Raw genomic sequence first — 22805 nt, forward strand, 5'->3', positions numbered from 1 at the left:
ATTTCTGGGGAGTTTGCCAAATGCCAGCCAGTATTGAAATTGTGTGAGCCTCAGTCTCATCCCGTAACTCCACATGTCAACAAAATGAAAAGTTCTGTTTAACATCTTTGAACTTCTGTACCCACATAAAGGATTTAAACCCCTCCAGGCCTCACTGTGGCAGATGAAGACTTTGCTTCAGATTATCACAAAGAAAAAAAAAATTCAATGTACATCTGTTAAGACATACCACAAACCTCGATACTATTCAAAGTAATCAGCAAAATGCATGACTAATGGTGTATTAATATAAATGGAAAGTATTTTGCTATTAAAACACCATCTGTTGGGTCATGTTAAAAAAATAGTCGCTTCGTTCTTCATTTCTTTTTTTCTTAACACACTTTTCTTAATACTTGTCCCGGTCACCTGGAGCTTTAAGTCGCCAATATGTCGCACATGCTACCTTGTTTTAACCAACCCTGACCTACTCCGTTTACTCAAACTACGCACATTCGTGCAACTGGTTAACTGGAGAAATCTATTAATGAACATATGTTAAAGCTACATGCTTGTAAAGCAATGCTGGAAGTTTGATGGCTGATGTTTGACGAGTTTGCCATATGTTTGGGCATATTTCATCCGACCATAAAACTGCGACGCCTTCGCAATAGGACATGGATTTGAAATGTCGGGGTCCTCGGAAAGACGTTAGCAGTGCGTCTGTTTGATCCAAAGCGCCAACGAGTGTTTCTTTAAGTGCGTGTGTGGAGTTTTCCTGCACCGAGTGATAGGAGGGGTTGGAGAGTGACGCTGGCTGCGCCTTGGTGCTGAGCGGAGCGCTCACCTGCAGATGAGAGAGCCGGGGAAACTCGGGGCAGCACACTCACTAAGCGCGCAGAGGGACGTAACTAACAGTCTGACCGAGAAAGGGGGAATAATTTTTGGAAAAGAAAAATACGAACCGACCCTCTTTCTGGTTCTTTTGTCCGGGCAGCATTGAGTCGCTTCCTCGCCACGATGAGAACTGACTTCGCTCTGGTCCTGACAGCAGCCCTTCTTCTTGACACATTCTGGGTGAGATTTCTCATTTTTTTACTAAAGCTTCTGATACAGCACATAAGCTCGAATAAAGTCATGCAGCCAGAAGGAAGCCGTGGTGTGTGTTGGTACAGCAACGCGGGGCTCGCCGTTATCCCCCTACAAGTAGGCACGCTAATTGGTTCCCTAATGAATTTCAGTGTATAAAAAGAAAAAAAGTAAGTCTCGAGGTCCGCTCCGTATAAGCCTTGTCAGTATTTCTCTAAATCGCTGGCAGGTCATCATCATTTGTCATACACAACTTAAATCACGGCACAAGTTATTCACCCAAGGTGATACCTTTATTCTTTTCTCAAACTGACTTGGTCATGTCGCTTATTTAAGCTACAGCCCACCATCCCCTTAAGTTTCACTTGTCAAAAAAGCGATGCCTTTGCAAAAGTTAACTTTAAAGTTATGTAGTGTTTTTCAGCCTTTTTCGTCATTTCATGAATCCAGAATTAAGTCGGCGCCAGTGGACTATTAACGGAGCTCGGAGTAGCTCCTAAATCTTTCTCTCTCCGCCGCCTCAGACGGAGGCAATTGCTCTCCTGCTATATGGATATCGGAAAAAGACTGAAAAAATGTTGTGCTCCTGCGGTATGCCCCCGCAGTGTGTTGAACCTCCATTCCTGTCCAGCCAATCTTGCTAGTGTGTGTGTGCGTGCGTGTGTGCGGGCGCGTGCATTTGCTTGTGTGCCATGGCTGTAGTGGGTCAGATCGTTTAATTTAAACAACAGTGAGCGCTAAATGCTGGGTGCAAAGTTGACTGCAGACCGTTTGATTAGTGCGCACAGGCGTGCTGCTCCCCCCTCATATCCCTGGACCTCTCCGTTAGTACAAGACCCACAATAAGCAGGGAGACAATTATTCTGCATTCATGCAGGTTTCCTCTGTGCGCGTGCTGCCTGTGTGCGCGCGCGCGTGTCACTTAAGCCTGAGTACAATACTTTTAACTACATCTGTCCTCATTTTGTCTGGGGTGGTTTCTTCATGGAGCGACTAACACAGCACATTTTATCACTGACATTGGACTGTGTGACCATTTAATCAGCATCACATCTAGCCACAAGCAGAAAGAGTTGATAAACTTGTTGAATTTATTTCTGCTAACTGTTCTTTATGCTGCTTTTCTCCAAAGCTTGGAGCCAAAAATGAGGAAAGAAATCAATGGAATCCATGTTTATCGATGTCTTTCAATGTTTTTTTTTTTCTTCCAGAGGAATAATGGGGTGCACGCTTCCAAAGGTCCCTGCCAACCTGGCTTCTCACAAAGCTTCTACTCTGTGCTGATTTCAAGGGATGTACTGCAAGGTCAGGGCATACTTAAAGGTAAGCCCTTTAATTAGCAAGTCAGTTATTTTGCATTCTGTCAAGGCTAGAGAGAGGGTGAGCAAAAGACCTCATTGTTTGCACTGAAGGAAGTAAAAGGAGGTGTGTATGGTGATGTGTTTTCTTTCAGTGCTTGGCCACGTTGCTTTTAAGATTACCGAAGCACCACTTGTGCATTTGGAAAATTGTCGTAAAAGTGGAAATGTAAAAATAATCATTTTAGTCACATGGGGTACATGTGAAGCTCGTGTGATGTCAGAAATTGCAAACTGGAGCAATTTTGTGCTCGTAATTACCCTGGTCTGTTGTTGCAGTGCGATGTTGTAAAAATATAACTCATGTAGTAACACGCATCCATGCATTTGTTTATATTCTATGCAATGATGCTGTAAATGTTTGCCTGTTACTTTTGGGTTATACCCGCTTGCATTTATTTTTGTGTTTTTGACCTTGTTCAGTGTCTTAAGAGTATTATCATCATCTTTATCTTCATTACAGTAATTTTTAGCACTATCACCTTCACACTCCATCTTTCCCAAATGTATTTGTATTGTTCCAATTACACAATGAGCCAACCAAGTTTGAGGGCCCTATAGTGCAGGAAATGGAATCGACATCCTGTGTCTAATCTGGCACTGCTCCTGCCAATGTGGGCTAATTGCAATTCTCTATTGATTCCAATGGTTTTTTTTCTCATAGCTCAGCTAAGCTGTATTGTTTTGCTGTGGGCGCACAATAGCTCTTTTGTGGGTCGACTGTGTCTTCGGCAGCTGCGCGGTATATATTTCTCACTCTCCTTAGCTGTGAGAGACCTGCCAGGGATACAGCTGTCTAGACTCTTTTTCCTGAGTGTGCGCGTGCACAGACGCACGCACACATACACCAGTGAAATTTTGATTTAAGGATATATAAAATGATACAGTACATTATTTTTTTGCTTGTTTTATGTTATCTGTCTGTGTTCATTGCTGGAGTGATATAAGAGTGAAAGAAGATATCAGCTTGATTTTAGTGTTTCATTAACTTCAGCATATTATATCTTGGCTGGGAGTGGGATTGGATGCGGGACATTGTCACTGGCAGTGAACTTGCTCTCAGTGTGGTAGTGATGTCTTCAGCCCAGCAGGGGGTGTCAACACAATCACAAACAATCACGGAATGAGCCATCACTGCTGCACAGAAGCCATTTATTTCACAGAGCATTATTTATCTAGTTTGGTCTCAGGTAGATGAAATTGTCTCTCTTTCTCACTCTACACATAAACTAATCTTTAGTGGTCTAACATGGTTGCTTTCAGTGTTAGGAATTCATTTTACCACTAACAACAGAGGCCTAAGCATCATTTTCATGGCACTTTCCCTCCTAATGTAAACCATACTAAAGTCAGGTTCACACGATCACAGCAAACCCATCATGATATCTGCTCATAAATCAGATTTATAGTTTATTTGCGAGGTTACTTTCAAGTCACACGGAAAGCACATTCTTAAAGTTTCGCATTCAATAGTTTTCATCGGCGTTGCTTGAAATGTTCACAGCTGCAGTGTCATCTTCATGTGTGTTTGAGAATACAGCTGCAGTGGTCAAGCAGACACACACACACATTTAGACAAGCACACACTCACTCCATGTGATTTGCAGGACTCAGGCAGCTGATTTATAGCTGGTAAGGGTGTCACTGGAGGAAGGCAAGGGAGCAGCTCTGGAAAAACTTTAATAATAACATTATTTAACCCAAAACCGTCAGATAGGGGCAGAAGTAATGACACCCACTCAGGCACACATGCGTGCACACAGACACACACACATATATATGTATGTCTATATATATATATATATATATATATATATATATATAAATAATTTGTGTGTGTGTGTGCTTGTGTGGGAGTCTAATCTCACTGGGGAGACTAATGGGGAGGACAGAACTGGGACCTTGACCATGATGGGTAAAATGCCTGAGCCCACAGAGCAGGTCAGTAACCGGAGATGGAAGGTTTTACAGTTCACATTTTATAATTTTCAGTTACTCTGATGACCAAAATTTCCTAAAACAATGTTCAAGGCCACAGTGAAATCTCTTTGTAAAGTCAAAATGAAATTTGTATGGAACCCCAATATTCCAAAGTTTGTGGAATGTTATTTATTTATTAAATTTTTATATTGTGGTTTACATTTGACAAGAAAAACGTTATTGGCATGTTTATAGTCAGCCATCAGCCATTTATATTTTCTTTCTTTTGGGTGGTGTTAGTTTGGTCACTTAGAGATTCTCAGTCCTCTTCTTTGTCTTCTTCATATTATTATTATTATTATTATTAGTAATATTGTTCTTGGTCTTTTTGGAACAATGGTGCTCATTTAGATCATCCTCTAAATGTTCTGTGCATTGTGGCCAACTGTTTCGCTGACAAGCACAATCTATCCAATAAACATTAAAAAGAATTAATTCTGCACGCTGCATTGTTCTGGCTGTGGGAATTGATCTGCTCTTTATTTATCTGGAAACCCATGCCAGTTCCAAAGTTAATAGCTGAAACACACATTAAACAGCACACTGCATAATGGATTCTGATTGATTATAAGGCTGCTCTAAATGCAACACTTTTGAGGATTGTTATACTTTTAACATGCACATATTAGCAGCACACTCAGTATTGATAATGGCAAATGCCATGTTTGTCTTTATAGTTATAGGAGGGGTTTAAGAGGGTGAGTTAACGTCTTTAAAAAATGCGAGGTCTTTTTCAGTCTCTGTGTGTGCTTTTTCCTAATATTGTTAGTATATGTATGCATGACACATCGAGTGCTAACGATGTCCCGTTTTTTATGCCTTGTTTTGATCAGACCTATGACAGCTTCTCCTAGCACATTATTCCAAGACCTTTAACACTGAATAATTACTTGTAAAATCAGTATAACACAAGTAAACACAACTCAGAGAAAGGTCCTATTTCTTCTCTGTTTCTGCAGACAAACAGTGAGTTGTACAATAATTTAAAGTGTTGATGCTTGGATCAACACATTTGGAGTTTTTGTATCTCGCAAATGAGAGAGAAGCTATGAGTTGGACTCAAGCCAACCCAATAGAGATAAACAGAGCTGGTGAATGTAACCTCATCCCATGTGTCCCTGCATCCCTTTGCTGATTCTGTTCCTGGTAATGAAAGCCAGGGTTGGTGGTTTCAGCTCAGTGAGCCCACTCTGCTGACCTTGGACTTTGTTTGGGTTACTGGTGGTTTTGGGCAGCCCTCACTTTCTGTGTTTGCGACTGTGGTGGTATTTGTCTGAGTTTAGTGAGAGAGGAGAGGGAGAGAGAGAACATGGGGACATAGTTGATGAATTCTGCGAGGTCCTTCTTTTTTGACATGTCAGTACCTGAGCTTTAAGGATGTTGACATCCACGGTGCAGCTTCTCAGAAAGAACTGTAGATTTTTCCTGCAGTTGTCACTGTTTTTAGAACCTCCACTGATGCTCAGATTCGTGCTGAAAACGAGACCCCTCCAGTGATATCAGCCAGAGCGTCTGAATGTCTCTATTAAGGTGACCAGTTCTGTTTTTAATAGAATGGTTTTCCTTTGTCCCGACTCATAAACATGTTTTCTGATCCACAAAGCATTCTTTCTCTATATCTCATACTCGCTCTCTCTCTTCCGCTCCCTCCCATGCGCACACATAAATATACACCAGCTCTCACCTTAGACAGGGATGCTACCATTCAGTAGAAATTCCAACTTCAGTTGATGCCGTATAAATCTATGACTTGCCTCTCTGACCCACATCCTTTCTCTCTCCCCTCAGTGCCACTTTTTTCTTGTCACATTTATAGTATTTTCTAGCATACTCTGAGTTTTGCTCATTTTGAGAATGCCCTAATACGAGCAAATATACAACAGAGAACTTCGAATTCTGAATAAAACAAAACGTTAAGAGCTGTAATTTTTTTCCAGGATATTATTTCCCGAAAATCTCTCCCAGCAGGCCCTGGGTGATGAGTCTCACATGCCTTGGTTAGTGAGGCTTTCCTATGAGACTTAAGGTGATTTTTCAAAATCCAATAGCTGGGCTGTTATTGCTATAGGCTTTGCATTCTTAACATCATTTTTCAACTTGAAGCTCAGAAGTTGATATACAGTAAGTATCAATTTCACCCCCAGTTTAATGCACAGAACTATTTCCATATGAAAAAAAATGGCACGCCATTACAAATACACTAACAGATGCTGTGCCTTACAGGTTTTAATAATATGCCATGAATTAGGGTAACATTTCCTGCCCTTCCTGCACCATTTTGTTTTCTATCCCTACACCCTCAAACACAGTTAGATGCTTTTGATGACCTGTTTTGCCCCAAATCTCTTGACAAACAGCCTGTAGTTTTATCTGGATCGATAGCAGACAGGTGTCCTCATGGAGATTAGATTTTGCAGCCAATGCTGATGCAGACTTTAAGAAGTTAAAAAAAAAAAGACGTGGATATCAAATGCTTCATGATTGGTTCATTATTTATTAACTTTACAGCATAGTTGCTCCAAAACTAGTGAATAACTTACAGTAAAAACATTGCTGAACTCTACAGTACCATCTACTCTGCTGTGATGCATGCTGTGCTGCAGATAATGAAGTGACTATTTCAAACAGTGAAGTTGGAGCTGCTGGAGAAACTATGTGATTTTGGTCAACTGATATATTGTACAGGTCAAATTGGAATAGTTGATGCAGTAGTCATCTTCTTAAATCATGCACATTGTTTTCTTTCCTTTGTTACTAGTTTTTATTCATTGTATCTCACAATATTCTTTTGAGTAATCCTTTGGTTTAATCAGCTACTGCCAACAGTTTTCTACATATCCTGTAATCATTCAAGGCCCACCACATTTTGTTATGTGAATATGTAAATCTAAAGAAGGAAAAGAGCTTTTGTTTTTTGAACTATTGTCTAACAGTTAAAACATACACTGCAGGAATATCTCATCAGTTGTAGCGTTAAGAAGAATCAGTGCTGCGCTCTCCCATAAAACTATCAAATCTTTCTTATGGTGCAAAATACCACACAAATCTTTATTCTGTCCACACCATCTGTTTCAATCATTACATGGTTTATGGGTAATTTTGTAAGGATATTCAGCCATCGAGAAAAGATCACACAGTCCTGTTTTCAGTGGTTATTGATTGCAGAAAAGCACAGGGCTGACATTTGTTGGACGTTTTGTAAAGCAGTGAAGACACTTCAGGTGCTGGTTTATGACCGTCAGACCAAAGACTAATCTGACCTCAGGGAGCTCTTACAAATATCCAGTTGACATTTATTTACTTAATTTGCAACCTCATGTGTGATTTATAGCTGTTTCAGAGAATTTTGTGTGGATTTTTCAGAGAGGTTCATATAGATGACTTAACCACATGGTTGAACATTTCTTCCCCTGTTAAAGTCTAGACGCAAGTGGTTTATGAGATTAATGAGGAGCGTTGGTGGGATGAGGGGTACACCTGCAAACCTGCCCTTTGATGAATACTATAAGGCTTGGGAAATCATGCGGCGGAGTGGTTATGTGCTTTTGCATGCTCGGTGTGTGCATTTTGTCGCCGAATGTACTGTGCACTGGGGTGGTTGACTGGTGATCTGTGCATAGCAGGAAACCTCCAGATTTTTCCAAGCTGGTCATTAGAAAGGCAAGCAGGAGGGAATGAGAAAAGAAAGAAAGCAGGTGGAGGCCATTATTTTTTAATGGGATTTTTTGACATCTTCTCCTTTTGTTTGGGGAGGAGGGACAAGGGTGACAGGGGTAAAAGGGAAAACGAGAATGAATGAAAAAATGTGAGAGACTTCCTGCAGATTGAGTTACTCGGTGGTGTGTGTGAACTCTGTATCCTTGTCATCTGCTTTGTACATTAAGAGACCTCCTGCCTTGGTATGATGGGTCTTCTGGGCTTCTACAGGACCAAGGTTATGGCCCTCTTGAAGACATTAAACCCATTTAAATACTTTGCTTGGGCTCTACCTCTTTAATGCACAGATGGTCTGCATGGGCTCTGAAGGCTGTAAGATGACAAGGGGACACTACTAGGGCTCTGTCTCTTGCCCTCCCTCTGTCTTACACACATGCACATTTTGTCTAAGGTTAAAAAGATTATTTTTTCCCCCTTTTCTTTTCTTTTTTGCAGCATAAAGTCTAAGACTGCGGAGGAGCTGTTGTAAGGTGTCCCTGTTGTCTTTGGTGAAATAGTTTTTTCACAAGGAGCAAGAGGAATGCAAGGCACTCCCAGGGCTGCTCTTTTGCTGCAATGTGGTGGACAGGGATTACACCAGCAGGATAATGATAAGCTTACAAGACTGTTTTCTCTTTCCTCAAGAGTCACAGTGACCATGTCTTTAAGCTAGGCTACTGCCAGAGAGGAGAGTGAAATAAAGGGTGGGGTACAGAAGGACAGACACTTTCCTCTGATCAGGGTTGAAAAGGAAGTATACGATAAGGCTCTGTTCCCTGAAACAGCCAGCATTTTAGCATTTATGGTGCTATTTTATGCTGTTCATTATGAAAAGACACAAAAGGAAAAACAGCAACACATTATGATACTTTGAGGCTGCCCACTACTCTGTAGCTCTGGCCTACACCCAGACACTGTTGTGGTCTAATCCTGCCCACTCATTCTTAATTCCTCAGTTTGTCTATGGCAGGATTTTAATTAGATCCTAATTGATTCACTTGGAAATCAAGTCACTCTGAAAGCAACCCAAAAAATGATGATCCAGCTGCCACACCTTTATCACATTCTCAATTTTTTTATGGGAAAGCAATGTTGTTGAAAGACACAACTACCATTTTCTAGTTGAGGATTCTTTTGATGTACTGCTTCAAATTTAATTTCTATTACTGTTTTAGCACTGAGATAATTAAATATGCATGAGCTCACTTTGGATGATTTGTCTCTCCTCAATTTTGTTAAACTTGAGTTTCTTATAACAAAACATAATTAAATTTAAAATAGTAAAATCTAATTTAGGACTATTGTGTGAAAATATTTCATAACAGCGGTATGAAAACAATATTCTCACCTATCTGGTCAGTTTGCCTAGTTTCCCCAAACTGAGATCATTATTTTTAATTAATGGACTTTTGTCCATTTCGCACCCTTTTCTAATCAAGAGTAGATTTCTATGATCTCTTTGTGGGCAGGGCAAATCCAAGAGCATTAAAATCTTATATCCCATTCCCTTTGCTTAAAGATCCCTTGTTTTTGGTTAAACTAAGGATGGAAGTCCTCAGAAGACATGGCCGCCTGATAATCATTAATTGTGTCTTGCTCTTCTTGCGAACGTTCTCCATTAAGTTCTTAAGTTCAGCACATAGGCGAATCATTGCCTCTGAACAAGAAAACTATGCGGGAACACAGGGGACAGAGGAAGAAAAGGATAGCTGGGGAGCTGGGGGTCGACAAACACAGTGCCAGTAATGTTAATTAATCAGAAGACAATGATGAGTCCCATGGTGTCTGGTCCTACGCTATTCGACAGGCTAAAAGCTAATAAGGGGCTCACAAAGGCGCTTTCAGAGGAGCCCAGGTCTTTGCAAACAGTTTCTGTTGATTCATGTCAAGATAGATGTTGGCTTTTTGACAGACTTTATTGATTTCCCCAAAAGGGGAATTCCCATTTCTCTCAGTAGTATGGGGCTGTGTTAGCTGGTAGAAATTTCTTTGAGGTTGTTTTCAAATGTTAAATTGTTTTACTATTGTGGGCAGTTTACACAAATCCTTATCTGTCAGCTATTATTATTTTCCAATTATTAAATGTAAATTGTTACAAATTTCAGTCCAAAATTAAACTATAATGAGAACTGATATCTTAAGAAAAACTACAACTATGAGAAGAGCCAGTAAGCATTTGCTTTACACCTTTCTCACTAATGAACACTAATTTCACTCACATGTGCTGTACCAATGTACCTGCACATGTGATGTGACAATAAAAGTGATTTGATTTGATTTGATTTAATTTGAGACAGTTACTTATTAAGCCACTTCTTCTGTCAAAACTGCAGTTCTGATTCTAAACAATAACAATACTAAAATAATGCAGAAGTGTGAAGTGTGAAGCAGAATAAGTCATCTCTGATCTTGAAAATCTGATGCGTACCTCAGCTTTAATCTATCGTACATGGCCTTAAAATGTTAGATATTGGTGTGAATAATTTAATAGGTTTCCACATCCATGTTGGCATTCATATACTTCCTTGTGGTATTCTAGTGTGTCAAAGTTAACACAGTTAAAACCCCGTGCACGTTGCTCACAAAGTCCAAGACAGGCAGTAAATTTGAGGTTTGAGATCTGCAGGAAAAGGAAACTGTTTGTTTTTTTCCAGAATATGATTTTCCTAAAAATGATTTTTAAATTCTGTGATAACATAGTAGAAATCGCATAGTATTGCGAAACTCAGTGTTGTTCCTCTTTCCCTATAAAATTCAAATGCGTTCAAAATTCTGTCAGACAGATCATTATAGTGGCAACTGCTCTCGTTGAGTGTTAATAACTGGGACACAGTCAGTTACTCAGTCAACATTTGCACAGCACTAAACAATGAACCTTATAAACAGATGAAGGTTGTTGGATAAAGGGTTATAGTGCAATTCACAAGGATGTAGTGAATCTCTTGTGGATTTCTGCAGTGGCCACTAGTCTAGCACTGTGCTTTAAAAACATTCAGCTCAGTTTTTTACAATCAGGATTTGTTTGTTGCATTCATGTTCACATTATTCTCTTACTTAATCAAAAAAAAAAAAAAACCCAACCCACAACCATGAAGAATATTAATTTGTTGAACCTGCAGTTGATTCCAACATCAAGGTCACATGCTTATCCTAGAATACAGTGGATGATTGCTGTGGAGAACTGTTACTTTGAGCCCTGAGTATAATGGCAAATACTGGTTTGTGACAATGTAGCATTTTTGCTTGTAAGACTTTAAAAGCCCTGTGATACTGTTGGTCAAACTCTATGAGACAGCCATTTCAAGCCTTGGGACCAACACGTTTTTAAAAGCACACTGGCCTGAATCTCTTTCTGCTTCTTCTCCCTATCTGACTGTTGTCTCTTTCTGCACATCAGAGGAAGAGGCAAAGAGCGAGGGTAATAAAAGGCCCTGCTTTTCTCCTCTGGGCCCGGGAGAATGTAGAGTAGCAGATAAGTTGTCTAGCTCTGAGTCTGAGAATGATCAAAAACAAAGTGAATCCTGTGGCCGCATAGGGAACAAGCTCCTGTGAGGGAGTTGGGGTAAAGAAGGGATGGGGACGAAGGGAGGAGAAATGGTAGAGAGGAAGAAGGGCTAAAGGAGCAGCTATGTTAAAGGGAAGACAATATTTGCTCATCTCTGAGGGAGAAGGGATGAGAAGATGTAGACAGGCTGGAAGGCAAGCAGATGGACTACTTTTGCTGCTTGAAGCATGGACACGATAATATATAAATACTCATTCATTCGTAGGCTACGTCGCAAAATTCTGGTGGTCTTGCTTGACGATTGACATACTCTGGGCCGGTGTGCAGTCAAGATAACGAAAGTTGCATTAACCTCAGGACATTTTACTCACAGTTAACTGAATATTACACATGCATCTGCTTTTATGTAAACACACACATTGTTGATTGCCCCTAGAGGCAGGAGGTAAGGCCCCGGTCTGCGGTGTGATTATCCTACATAGAGAAATGAAAGGATTACAAAGCGATGGTGTAATCCAGCTGTCAATCCCACACCTCATTAGCAAGCATGGGTTTGAGAACCAGTAAAAGCAAAGCGGGGGAGAACGGGGCAGGGAGAAGGTAAGGGGGAAAAGGGAAAGGAAATAGCTAGTTAGAGTGGGAGAGGAGAAGACGTAAGTAAGGGAGGAATGACAAGGATAAGAGAGTGGGAGCAAAAGGAAACCAAAGAAAAGAAGGGGAGGAGTAGAGGTAACGTTCTCGCTATTCTGTTCAGGGGGCTCTGCGGAGAGTTTTTATTAAGCTTTCATCTGCCTTTCCTCTCCCCCTTTACCTCTCTCCTCTTCCCCACCCCAGCAGCACTAACAAAAGCAGATGCAGGGAGTGCTAGCCATATCAGTCACGTCTCAAACCCACAGTTCTGCTTGTAATTCCCCGATTAATTAAGAACAGTGATTTGTTAATTTAATTGTAGGTGTTGGGTCGTTTTTTTCATCCCCCTCTCGGTTGCTTTCTTCTGCCGCTTGCTCCCTATCATCCTCTTGGCAGGCTAATTTGCCCTGCAGCTTTGAGGAGGGGAAATGAAAGGTATAGCAGAGGAAGCTTTCAGATGGTTTATTAAGAATTGATTTGCCACGGTGGCAAAGAGACAGACTGTAGGGAGATACATGCTGACATGCCTCCCAGCCAGACACCCCCAGGTTGTGGGAGAGCAAGAAGGATTTTTTTTAGTTTTGTTGGGGGGGGGGGTATTGTCAGGGTTCCTCACATAGTGCAGATCACCCACCAGTACTAGCAAAAAGGGAAAAAAAAATCTGGATCCACTGAACTGCCAGACACGTTGGTTTTTCAGCTCTACACTGGTGGCCAGGGCCTTCCGTATAATCAAGTAGTCGGTAGCTGAGCATGGCTGTAATTGAAAACATCAGCACACTAGCACACCCCGCTGAGAAACATCTGATTTCCGTTGGTTATAAATGCATACACTTTCAAAGACTGTGGCAGGGTAATCTGGACAAAATGACACACCTTTCACAGCAGCCAGCTACTATTTAACAGTTTCATTAGTGCCAGGATCTTTAATAAATTTACATTAGCAGAGACTGTCTGTTCTAAAAGAAGGGTTTGGCCACCTGACTCGCTGTGTGTTGGCTGCAGTGCTGTCATATCGTCGTGCTCATGAGCAGACACGCACCGGACAGCATGGGAGGCAAGAGATAGATGACAGATCAGAGGCATTAGAGCTTCAAAGCTCGGGAGAGAACAGAGAAACAGAATCCCCTGCAGCTAGGAAAGACAGCTAAGGAGGCAGTGCATCTTATCTTTAGCAGCTCATCTCCGCATGTGCACACAGAAGCTCCTGCCTCTTCATTTACAGCTGGTCAGACACCAGAGCATGAAAGCTTATTGACTCTCCAGTCAGGTTTTTCATCCCTGCATGTTTCTTATGTCAGGTGAAGTTGTTAATTCTATTTCCATTCTTCACGAGTTGATTGGCCACTGCTGCGTTCCATTTCCTCTCATCACAGAAGCGTGGCATTTCTCATTATCCCTTCACTTAATTTATGCACAAATTATTCATAGTTTGGTAAATCACAAAGTTTCGCGACAGCAATCTGACAGTTCCCGTTGTGTTTTTAAGAAAATGGCTTTGGAATCAGGAATTTGTTCTTTGTTTGTTTTCGCATAAGCGTGTGCGTTTATTTATGGGAAAACTGGTGCAAGTGCAAAGCCGTGTGTAATTGTGTGTGCCAGCTGATGAAGACTTGAGAAAGTTTTCTCTTCCTCTGAATGAGATGAACAGGATAAAATCGAACAATAATGCAGAATAAAGACGTTGATGGGGATGCTGATAAAAGACTTGGCTTCATCATGCTACAGTATTCACAACAACAACACTGAGGAAAAGGATTTATGGAACAGTGTAGTCACACCATGTGACAGGCAGCATCTAAGGGCTTTTATGATATCTACCTTATTAAATATGTAAAATGTACACTCAATACAGGTTTCCTATAAGATCACTAAATCATAGCTGTTGCGTTTTTTTAAAAAGTCAAGATAAAAAAAGAAAGCGTTTCTCTAGCTACTTGCTAGCTTTGGCTGTAAAGTGTGTGTGCTTTGCATGCTGCAGTTTAATGACTCTGTTTAGTCAATAAATATCTTAGCGCTGTGGTTCACACCTACCAGCTGGCAAGATTTTGATCCAGGAATTTAAATAACTGTGGTCTACCACCTTAACAGTAATCTCGTCTCTGGCCAGAAAAACCTCGGAGGAGGGCTTGTCTTCACAGGGGAAGGTGGGCAGAAATGCTGACTCGGATATGATACCCAGTGGCCAGAGAAAATGGAGATAAATGACACTGATTTGAAGGGCACAGCTCATTTCTGTTTTAGCTAAGAAGGTAGAGTATTCGTCATACTGTAAATGCTTCTTCTTAGAGGAAGACACATCTTTCATCCATTGGATCCATAATTCTTCTCAAGCAGCTATAGGGTAAGGTGCTCTAAATCAAACTGTGCCATAGAGAAAAGGTCATTTTTCTTTGAAGCACACACATTTGCATAAACATGACTGCTGCAGTATGCATTGCAGCATCAGTTTACCTTGCATGAGATTTACGGCGAGAGCCACTGCACGGAAAATATCATCAAATCAGATATTTTCATTGTCATTTATTTCATGCCAGTAGGCCGCTACAAGTTTACTGCCTCATCTCGCTTGTGTGTGTGGTACTTTTGTATGTCAGCATAGAAGTGATTTGTCCTGCAAATGCAGACTAATGAATTAGGCATCCTGCTCATGGGCTGATATTATACTGGGTAGCAGTTCTTTTGATGTGATTAGCTCCATGCACTCTCTTGACAAATTGGGCTGTCCTTTCCTCACAGCTGAAGCACTAATCTATGCCAAAAACAAAGGAACTCTTTGCACTTAACAGAACACGTAGCTCTCATTGTGTATATTAAGATAGATAGATGTACAGATAGATGGATACAGAACTGTTCTATAAACTAGTTCTTCAAGTAATTTGTAATACGTACACATATGACTACACGTATTGGTAAATTTCATACTCATGCACTTTGTAATATATGCAGAATGAACCCTGTCAGGAGCAACCAGGCTATAAGCTTCAGGGAGTGATTTGGTGGATTCTTTTTCTACCTCAAAAAGCTGAAACAAAGTCAAAAACCAGCGAAGGTGGTTAAGCATTTTTACAATCAAACAAAGCACTGTTGCTGGGCTAAGGTTTGCCCTTATTGCCTTCAGAATAATTTTGGTTTGCCCTCACAGGACCCTGAAAAAATTCCTTGTGTGACCGTAATGAATGAATCAAAATTTGTGAACTCACACTTGTGAGGCTATCAACATCCAGCTGACTAAAGTAATGGAGTGGATGGCAATTATCATCATTGATGGAATGAATCATTGACTGATTGTCCTCAGTATCCTGTCAGTTTTCTATTATTCTTTTTTACTATTGCCTCTATTTCAGGTGGTTTTAGTTTCTTCTCATTAACAGAATTGGTTTCTTTCATCAGCTCATTGTGACTAGTCTTAGTCTAGTTCCTGTTGCATACAAATACAAATGTAACAAATGGATCAGCTTCACATTTTCTTGTGAAATGGTTAAAGATGGATGTGGTCAGTTGTAAATCCACCATCAAGTCTGAGTGTGTGTGTCAGAATTTGAATGTGGACAAGCACAATCATGCTTTCTAACCACTGAGTGTTTAGACAGAGAACACCGCAGCGCTGAGGAAATTCAGAACACACACAGCAAATTATGTTCTTCTTCATCTGTTTGCAGTCAGATTTATCTTGGAAATGAACACATAAAACATCCAGCTCGATCCCCCTAGCAGCTTTAGGAAGACTTTCTAAATATTTAACTTTAATTTAGATACCAGTTCTCAGAGGTAATTGTATTGCAGGACTTGCTATGAAACTTTTTGAATAATGGAAGTCCATCAGTTTGGCCACTTAAGATAGTGTTTAATGAATTAAGCGGGCCTTGGATGAGTGACCTAAGGTGGAAGACAAAGAGGTTGTATATATTACATCCATCTGATGGGACGTCTGCACATTAAGCATAAAATATTCTCATACCATCATCATGGGAAAAGGGATTTGAATATGAACTTGAAAGAACTGGCTCCTTTTGTGTCTGTCATCTAGTATTTGACCACAGAGCAAGCTTCCTGTGGATACTAAGGAAATTGAAAAAGTGTTTGTAAAATTGGACCTTGTATGGTGGTGTTATTATTATTTTTGGATTGTTAATAATTGTTGCACAAATACAACAATGCCCCTATATCCACACCAGAATGTCAGTGCAAGTCTGATACCCTCATTCAACACACACACACACACACACACACACACACACACACACACACACACACACACACACACACACACACACACACACACACACACACATACCAGTCCTTTACTGTGGCAAGTGGAGACTGTTATCATTGATTTTCTCTTTTCTCTCCTCGCCTCTGTTCACTCACTGCAGCGCCTCCCAACTTATCTGGCTCTGACAGAACAATGCTGCAGTAGGAGGGCACTCAAGGACAGATTAGATTGTTTGGGGATTCTCATTTCTCATTTTTTCATACTTTTGAGTCTATGTGTTTCTTTTCTGTTGCACATTCCTACGCCTTTGATATTGTTTAGCCACCTCTATCATTTACACTTGCAACAGTTTGCCTCGTCTTCTCTCCTTTTGACTGGAGAATAATCTCAGACTTCTTATTGTACGTCTTCCTTGTTTGCCTGTGCGCACTAGTTAAAAATGCAGTTAAGGTTAACACATGTGCTTCTGTTGGCGTGCATGTGTGTGTGTTGCCTTCCATAGTGCTGAGTGTTTGTGGTAGTAGCGCCTCCTCTGTCTGAGCCATGGTAATTACTGTGCTTCACTGCATCTGTAGAAGTCAATGAAGCTGAACTCATTGTCTCTCTCTACATGGAAGTCAACAATTGTGTGAATTCCCTGGTGACATCGCAGTCACTACTAAACCAGCTTCCTGCATTTTTTATCATTCTCAATGTGTCTCAGTTTGGTGTTTGTCTCTCTTTCTCTCTGTGTGTGCCGCTGACTCTCGGTGTGTGTGTGTTTATGTGTTTATTATTTCCTCTTCTCATTCCCAGGGGTAATTGGGCTTAAGAGTGTGTTTTTTTTTTCCATGTATGTATTTCTGTATTTAATTTGAATCATGCACTTTAAATCTATTTAAAATTGATAACAGCAGCTTAATCTGATTTCTAAAACAACAGCCAGAGGACAACTCAGTAAAACTGCATTGTTTTCTAAAGTGCAGTTTTAGCATTCAGTGTAATATTTCTTTGCAAATATAAAATGCTAGCACCCAGTTTTGTATCTGTTAAACAGTAACTGTTTTTGGCTGAAATGGAGAGAAAATGTTACGCTTAAATTTACCATTTTAAACCACTGTGGCCACAGTGGTGGGTTTTTTTCTCCTTTTTTTTAATTGGCAAATTGCCATTTGTTCTCGATTCCATAGTCGTGCTCGTATTTAATCTTCACATTGCAACGCATGTGATGGCAAATAGGTCAGCCTCATACCCATTCGGTGGAGTGTGTATGCATGCGGGAGAGCAGATCTTAAAAAGGAGGTTAGTTGCATGGAATGTGTGTAATAGGATGATGAACTCTGGCCACAGTGAGATGCTGGATGTGATTTAGACTGCGGTGGCTCTGGTTAGCTAATTGCTGTTTGGGATGGGATGAGATAAGATGCTATGCGATGTATGGCCACTCAGTACTGGGATGGAAGGTTTTTTTCTGAGTGCGGAAAACTCAGCGAGTGATATGTTGCCGTGGCAAAAACACAAGGTAACACTAATCATTAATTAATCCGATGTTTTCCTTTATTAACAGTATACCTGTCTCAAGAATAGGTCATTAGTTAACAAATGCATGAACGAGTTAAGGAGAGTAGAGATGATATTGTTTAGTATATACAATAATATATTAACCAAAGCAAAGAGATAATTGGGCCATTATAATTGAAACCAGTATTTTCTACTAGTGAAGATGGAAGGTGGAGAGTGTCACAGTGAAAGGGTACAGATGTTGTTAACTTAATTCCATTGTTCAATGGAGTGTACTTATACCCGCTTAAACTACACACGCAATTAGTGCGGAAAGAGAGAGGGAGAGCGAGTGCTTTGCATGCCAGTTGCATACTGTGTGAGTATTTTGGCACCAGTTAGCTTGCTTTTGCCATGTTTAGAGTGTATAAATTGGTCCACAGTTCTGTGTTGGCTTGCAAACTGTCCTCCTGAGTGTCCATTTGTTTCCATTGTTATGGCTCCTTAATAGACCAACTGTGACATTTATCTTTAAAAGCTACTTTTAAGGAAGTTTACTTAAGTCAGGGGATTTTTTTCTCTTTTAATGGTCTATTTAACCTCAAGTATGCATAATCTCTGAAACAGCCAGTGACCAGTTGATACTGAGAATGGAATTTACAAGAGAAGTAATACAAGGCTGAGGATCTTAGCTCTGCACTTCTCTCAAGAAGGGGCGAAGAGGTTTTATTGTTTTGCAAAACCAGATATTCAAACAGGAAATGAGGCTAATGTTATCATATCGTAAAGGGAGATAGAGAAATTGTGCCGGTACTCCTTGTGGAGATATTTTTGCTGACCATGGCCTTTACCAGGAAATGTCACACAGAGCACTCAGTCATCAAGGGCCATACTCAGGGCAGGCCCCTAGGCTTCCGCAACCAAATTGAACATAGTACAGAAATACCAAAATGTCGACACCTTGAATCTTTATCATGTAAAAAATACAAACTCTATCTGAAAGCATGATTCTTAGTTCTTAAAATGTTTGTTTTAGTATGAAAACATTACAAATAACTGTGAAGGTCCTATCAGTTCTTGGAAGATAAAAAATAAAAGGCTCTTTTATGTTATGTTTCTTTCTTGAGTTCTTTCTGCTTATTCTTACTTTAATATGTCAATACAGCTTACTGTTGACCTTTTTTTTTCATTAGACAGCAAGCGTTGCTTTAAGACCATATTTGCAGGATCAGCAGAAGGCTTAAATGAAACAAAGCCTGTACTGCATTGTAATAGTCTCACATGACATTTGACTTATTTTTTTGTGCTTTTGTTTGTAGTTTTGCACTGTTGTTCTCTGGGGGGAGAGGGGAATAGCCTGCTGAACTAGGCCAGTGGAGACTGACATTTAAATTCAAAGGCTAATGGGATGCTTGTGTCTGCCTTGCGTTTTCTGGCTGATTGTCGGGATTCTCAGATCAGCACTGACTAGCCCACGCTCCTCTTCTCAGACCGTCTGGAGACCCAGTGCGCTCTCTCTTCAGACGCTTCGTCTTTTTTTTGTGCCAACTTTCTCAGTCAGTCTCCATGTCTGATCAGTAGTAGCTGAGGGCAGTCTGTCCGTCTCACTGGTGGATGCACCTGAAGACTTTACTCATTTCACACTGAGAGAGGGCCATGGGGAGGCTGCAAAAGAGAATCACATTGTCTCTCCTAATGGAAGCCGGGGACTTATGGAGCTCTGCCCTCAAAGTGGTAAAGCAAGTCATTCTACAGACCGGCCATTTATTCTGTCTAAAGGTTCATTTATTCTGTCCCAAGGCTATGTTGCGAAAACATCTCTAATGATGATAGTGATACCCAGTGGGTTAAGATGTTGGAATGATCTTTCCTGTGAAAAGTCTTAGCATGACCCTTTCTTTGGCCCTAAGGGGCAATGCTGCCTATTGGAGCCAGAAGACTCATTTGACATAGCTCAAAGGCTGTCCTAACCCCTGTGGTATACTCATATATCACTGCTGCACATTCTCAGAATACTATATCATCTCAAAGTCCTTAAGTACTGCTCTCCCACTGACATTTTGACACTGTAGGGTAAAGGATGTGGCCAAAGTTTCCCCACGCAACTTGAGCGTGCATATAAATCAGATGTGATACAAGATTTTGGGATTCATTTTTGAATCATCGTGCTTTTCAGTGTTGTAGACGAATTCCACACCTTGCGGACCTTCACCTGAGGGATTAGTCTTACTGTTGCTGTGCTGTAATGTATATGTTAGGGTAACAACAAACATTAACATTTAGCAGCTAACATTTGGTTGCAGTACAACTCGAGCTTTACTGCTTTGCTCAGGTTCAGGGAGCAGTGTGTTTTTCGCTCCTCATTTTTAGACAGTGGCTGTCAGATTCTTATAGATGGCTGTCCTAACCTTCAGGACATTAGTGGCCCAGATGGTGAAAGGACAGCTGTTATCAGAGAGTTCATAAATGTTAGATCTTCACTGTACCAATAGAATTGCTCTTCTCCCAAAACGGCAGTAAAATCTATAATATAAAAAAAGAGAAAAAAGGGGTAGAAGGGAAGAAATGGAGAGAGTGAAGGAGAGGTTTGTTTTGCTCCTGAAAATATCAATGTAATTAGGGGTAGCATATCATTTACAAATCAGGCTTGACATTTAGGATGCTGCTGGGTAATAATGTAGAATTGTATTTCACTTGTGTGATGAGTGGAATGTCTTCTTGATTGGAGAGATGCAGTGTGCATAACGCAGCCCTTTTCCTAGGTATCACAATTAGTTCTGTAATACCAGATGTTATATTCACTCTGTCCACTCTGTTCAGCCAGCACTCAAATCTAAGTTGCAATCTCAATTCCCAGTCAGTCCAGTTGCTCACAATAGAAGCTTTAATCAGAATAACAATACTGTTTTCCCCCTAATTCGTGGAGGTGGAGGTTCTCCACCTGCTACTGCTACTTTAGAGCACTGTGAAGACAGTTGTCACTAGCAGCAGTAAAAAGAGGTGGCATTGAAGCCTGCCTGACCACAGGACGACAGACTCTAAAGTTGAGGTAGCTGAGAGATATTAAGGACTACCTAAAGCTGGGCAGTGCATCGGATGTTTGAAACATCAAGCTTTAAGCGACTCACATGGATGTCTCCATTCTAACAGCTGACACTAAAGCAATTTTCACCTTATGGCAGGTTTGTCCTCTGAAGTCTTTTCTGTGCCTATACAGGAAACCTGAGTGGTAGTGAGAGAACCTCGAACCATCTGTTCCAATCATATCACTTTATCTGTGATCCAGTTAGGCTGTGGCATGTTACTAAGAGATGCGTCCCAGATAGAGCATAAAACATCAGCGCAACACTGCAGTGCTACATCTCTCCCAGGCATACACAGCGACAGAGTGGATGTCCTTATAAACACTTAGTCAACCAAAGTAAAGGCTATGCAGGACAGGAGTGACTGCAGCCTCTGAACATCTTAGAAATTGGCTTTGCTAACAGCGGGCCCCTAAAGGCCGAAGATTCGCTTAAGGAAAAAAAATCAAATCAAATCAATACATGAATGCACAAATAAGTGCAAGTGCGTGATAAATAATCACGCAGTAGGTTAAGTAATACATGCGCATTACCAATAATTACTTTTGTTTTTTATAACTACAGATTCGGTAATAAGAGCAATCGATCTTGACGTGCTTTTGGATTAGAATTTATGATGTTCTCTCACAGCACAACCAGCGAGAGCTAGCAGTTATTTATCTACTGCGGTGGGTAGCTGAGACGGACCGTCATACAGCTGAAGGGGGCATTCTTACCTTAATACAAGACTGGCCTCCTTTTGCTGCTGCTGACGGATGTGCTCTTATCATTGGTTGCGAAGGTCTTCACTTTGGGTTAATCTAAGTGTAAAGAAATGTGAATAAAAGCTACAGCACATTTGTTTCCTTTTATAGATCTGCAGCCTGCACTCTGATATTCATACACCTACAGTGCTTGACTCATTTAAAATAACAGCTAAAATTGAGCTCGCATAATACTTTTGAGCATTCACTGGATTGACAAATTCAACATTTCTCAGCCAGAAATGCCCGGACACATTGCCAAGCTGTGATAGGTAATTTCTAAGGAAGTCGCCTTATCTGCCTTCCCTCTACCTTAAGCACACAAGACCAGAAAAGTGGAAAAGCGAGGACAGGAGATGAGAGTAGTTGAGAGAGGAGGTAGATACATGCAGTGTGATCTGAGCTGCAGCTGTCTACCGGAATCTGCTGCTTTGTCCTGCAGACTGCGGCCCACACTCGAAATCCCTTATGGACTAATCTGGGTCACCAGTATATAGCGAGCACAGTGACATACAAGAAAATCTCCATTAGACTTTATTGAAAATGATTAGCTGTTGAGAGGGGGATGAACTTTACAACACATGTTTATGCATTTGTTGTAAATTTTGGATCTTGACTTTGGGTGGCCTTTTTATAAAGTAGCCAGTTTAAATGTATAAAAAACCAAACAAAAACAAACAAAACACTACAGTGAAAAGGAAAAGTGCTTGCTGCCCACACATCAGCCCAAGTGAACATCTGTCATGTTGATGAACTGTTTTTGAAACCATTCCTAATTTGTTCATGCATCCTTTTGGAGGAGATGGAAGGAAGGGAAGGACACAACGATTATTATTTGTTCAGTTCAAATCTGAGCTGAGCGTGGTTGAATGAAAGTGTACTCTACAACCCACACTGTAACAAGCTGAGAATAGATTGCCCTTTTTTGCCTTTTAAAGCTGTGAAGCAGATGTTGCATCAGCACCGGTAGAAAAGTCCAATATAAGACAATGAGGAAGGACAAACCACTTACAGCACATGTACTTGTTTTCGTGTCTAGTTTTAACA

General features: G+C 40.7%; 1 protein-coding gene across 1 annotated transcript in view; it reads left to right on the plus strand.

The window, feature by feature from the left end:
• Positions 1–735: 735 nt before the first annotated feature.
• LOC146645400 (cadherin-4-like) overlaps positions 736–22805 on the plus strand; it is a 252601-nt gene continuing 230531 nt past the window's right edge. The window contains exons 1-2 of the mRNA XM_085392639.1: positions 736–1056; positions 2280–2391. Of these exons, the coding sequence (XP_085248765.1) occupies positions 1000–1056; positions 2280–2391 (169 nt within the window). The 5' untranslated portion in view covers positions 736–999. The remainder of the gene's footprint in view (positions 1057–2279; positions 2392–22805) is intronic.

The sequence above is a fragment of the Rhamphochromis longiceps genome, linkage group LG20 (assembly GCF_057381845.1).
Source record: "Rhamphochromis longiceps isolate RC_006_pf linkage group LG20, R_longiceps_female_GT1.1, whole genome shotgun sequence".
Taxonomy (NCBI): domain Eukaryota; kingdom Metazoa; phylum Chordata; class Actinopteri; order Cichliformes; family Cichlidae; genus Rhamphochromis; species Rhamphochromis longiceps.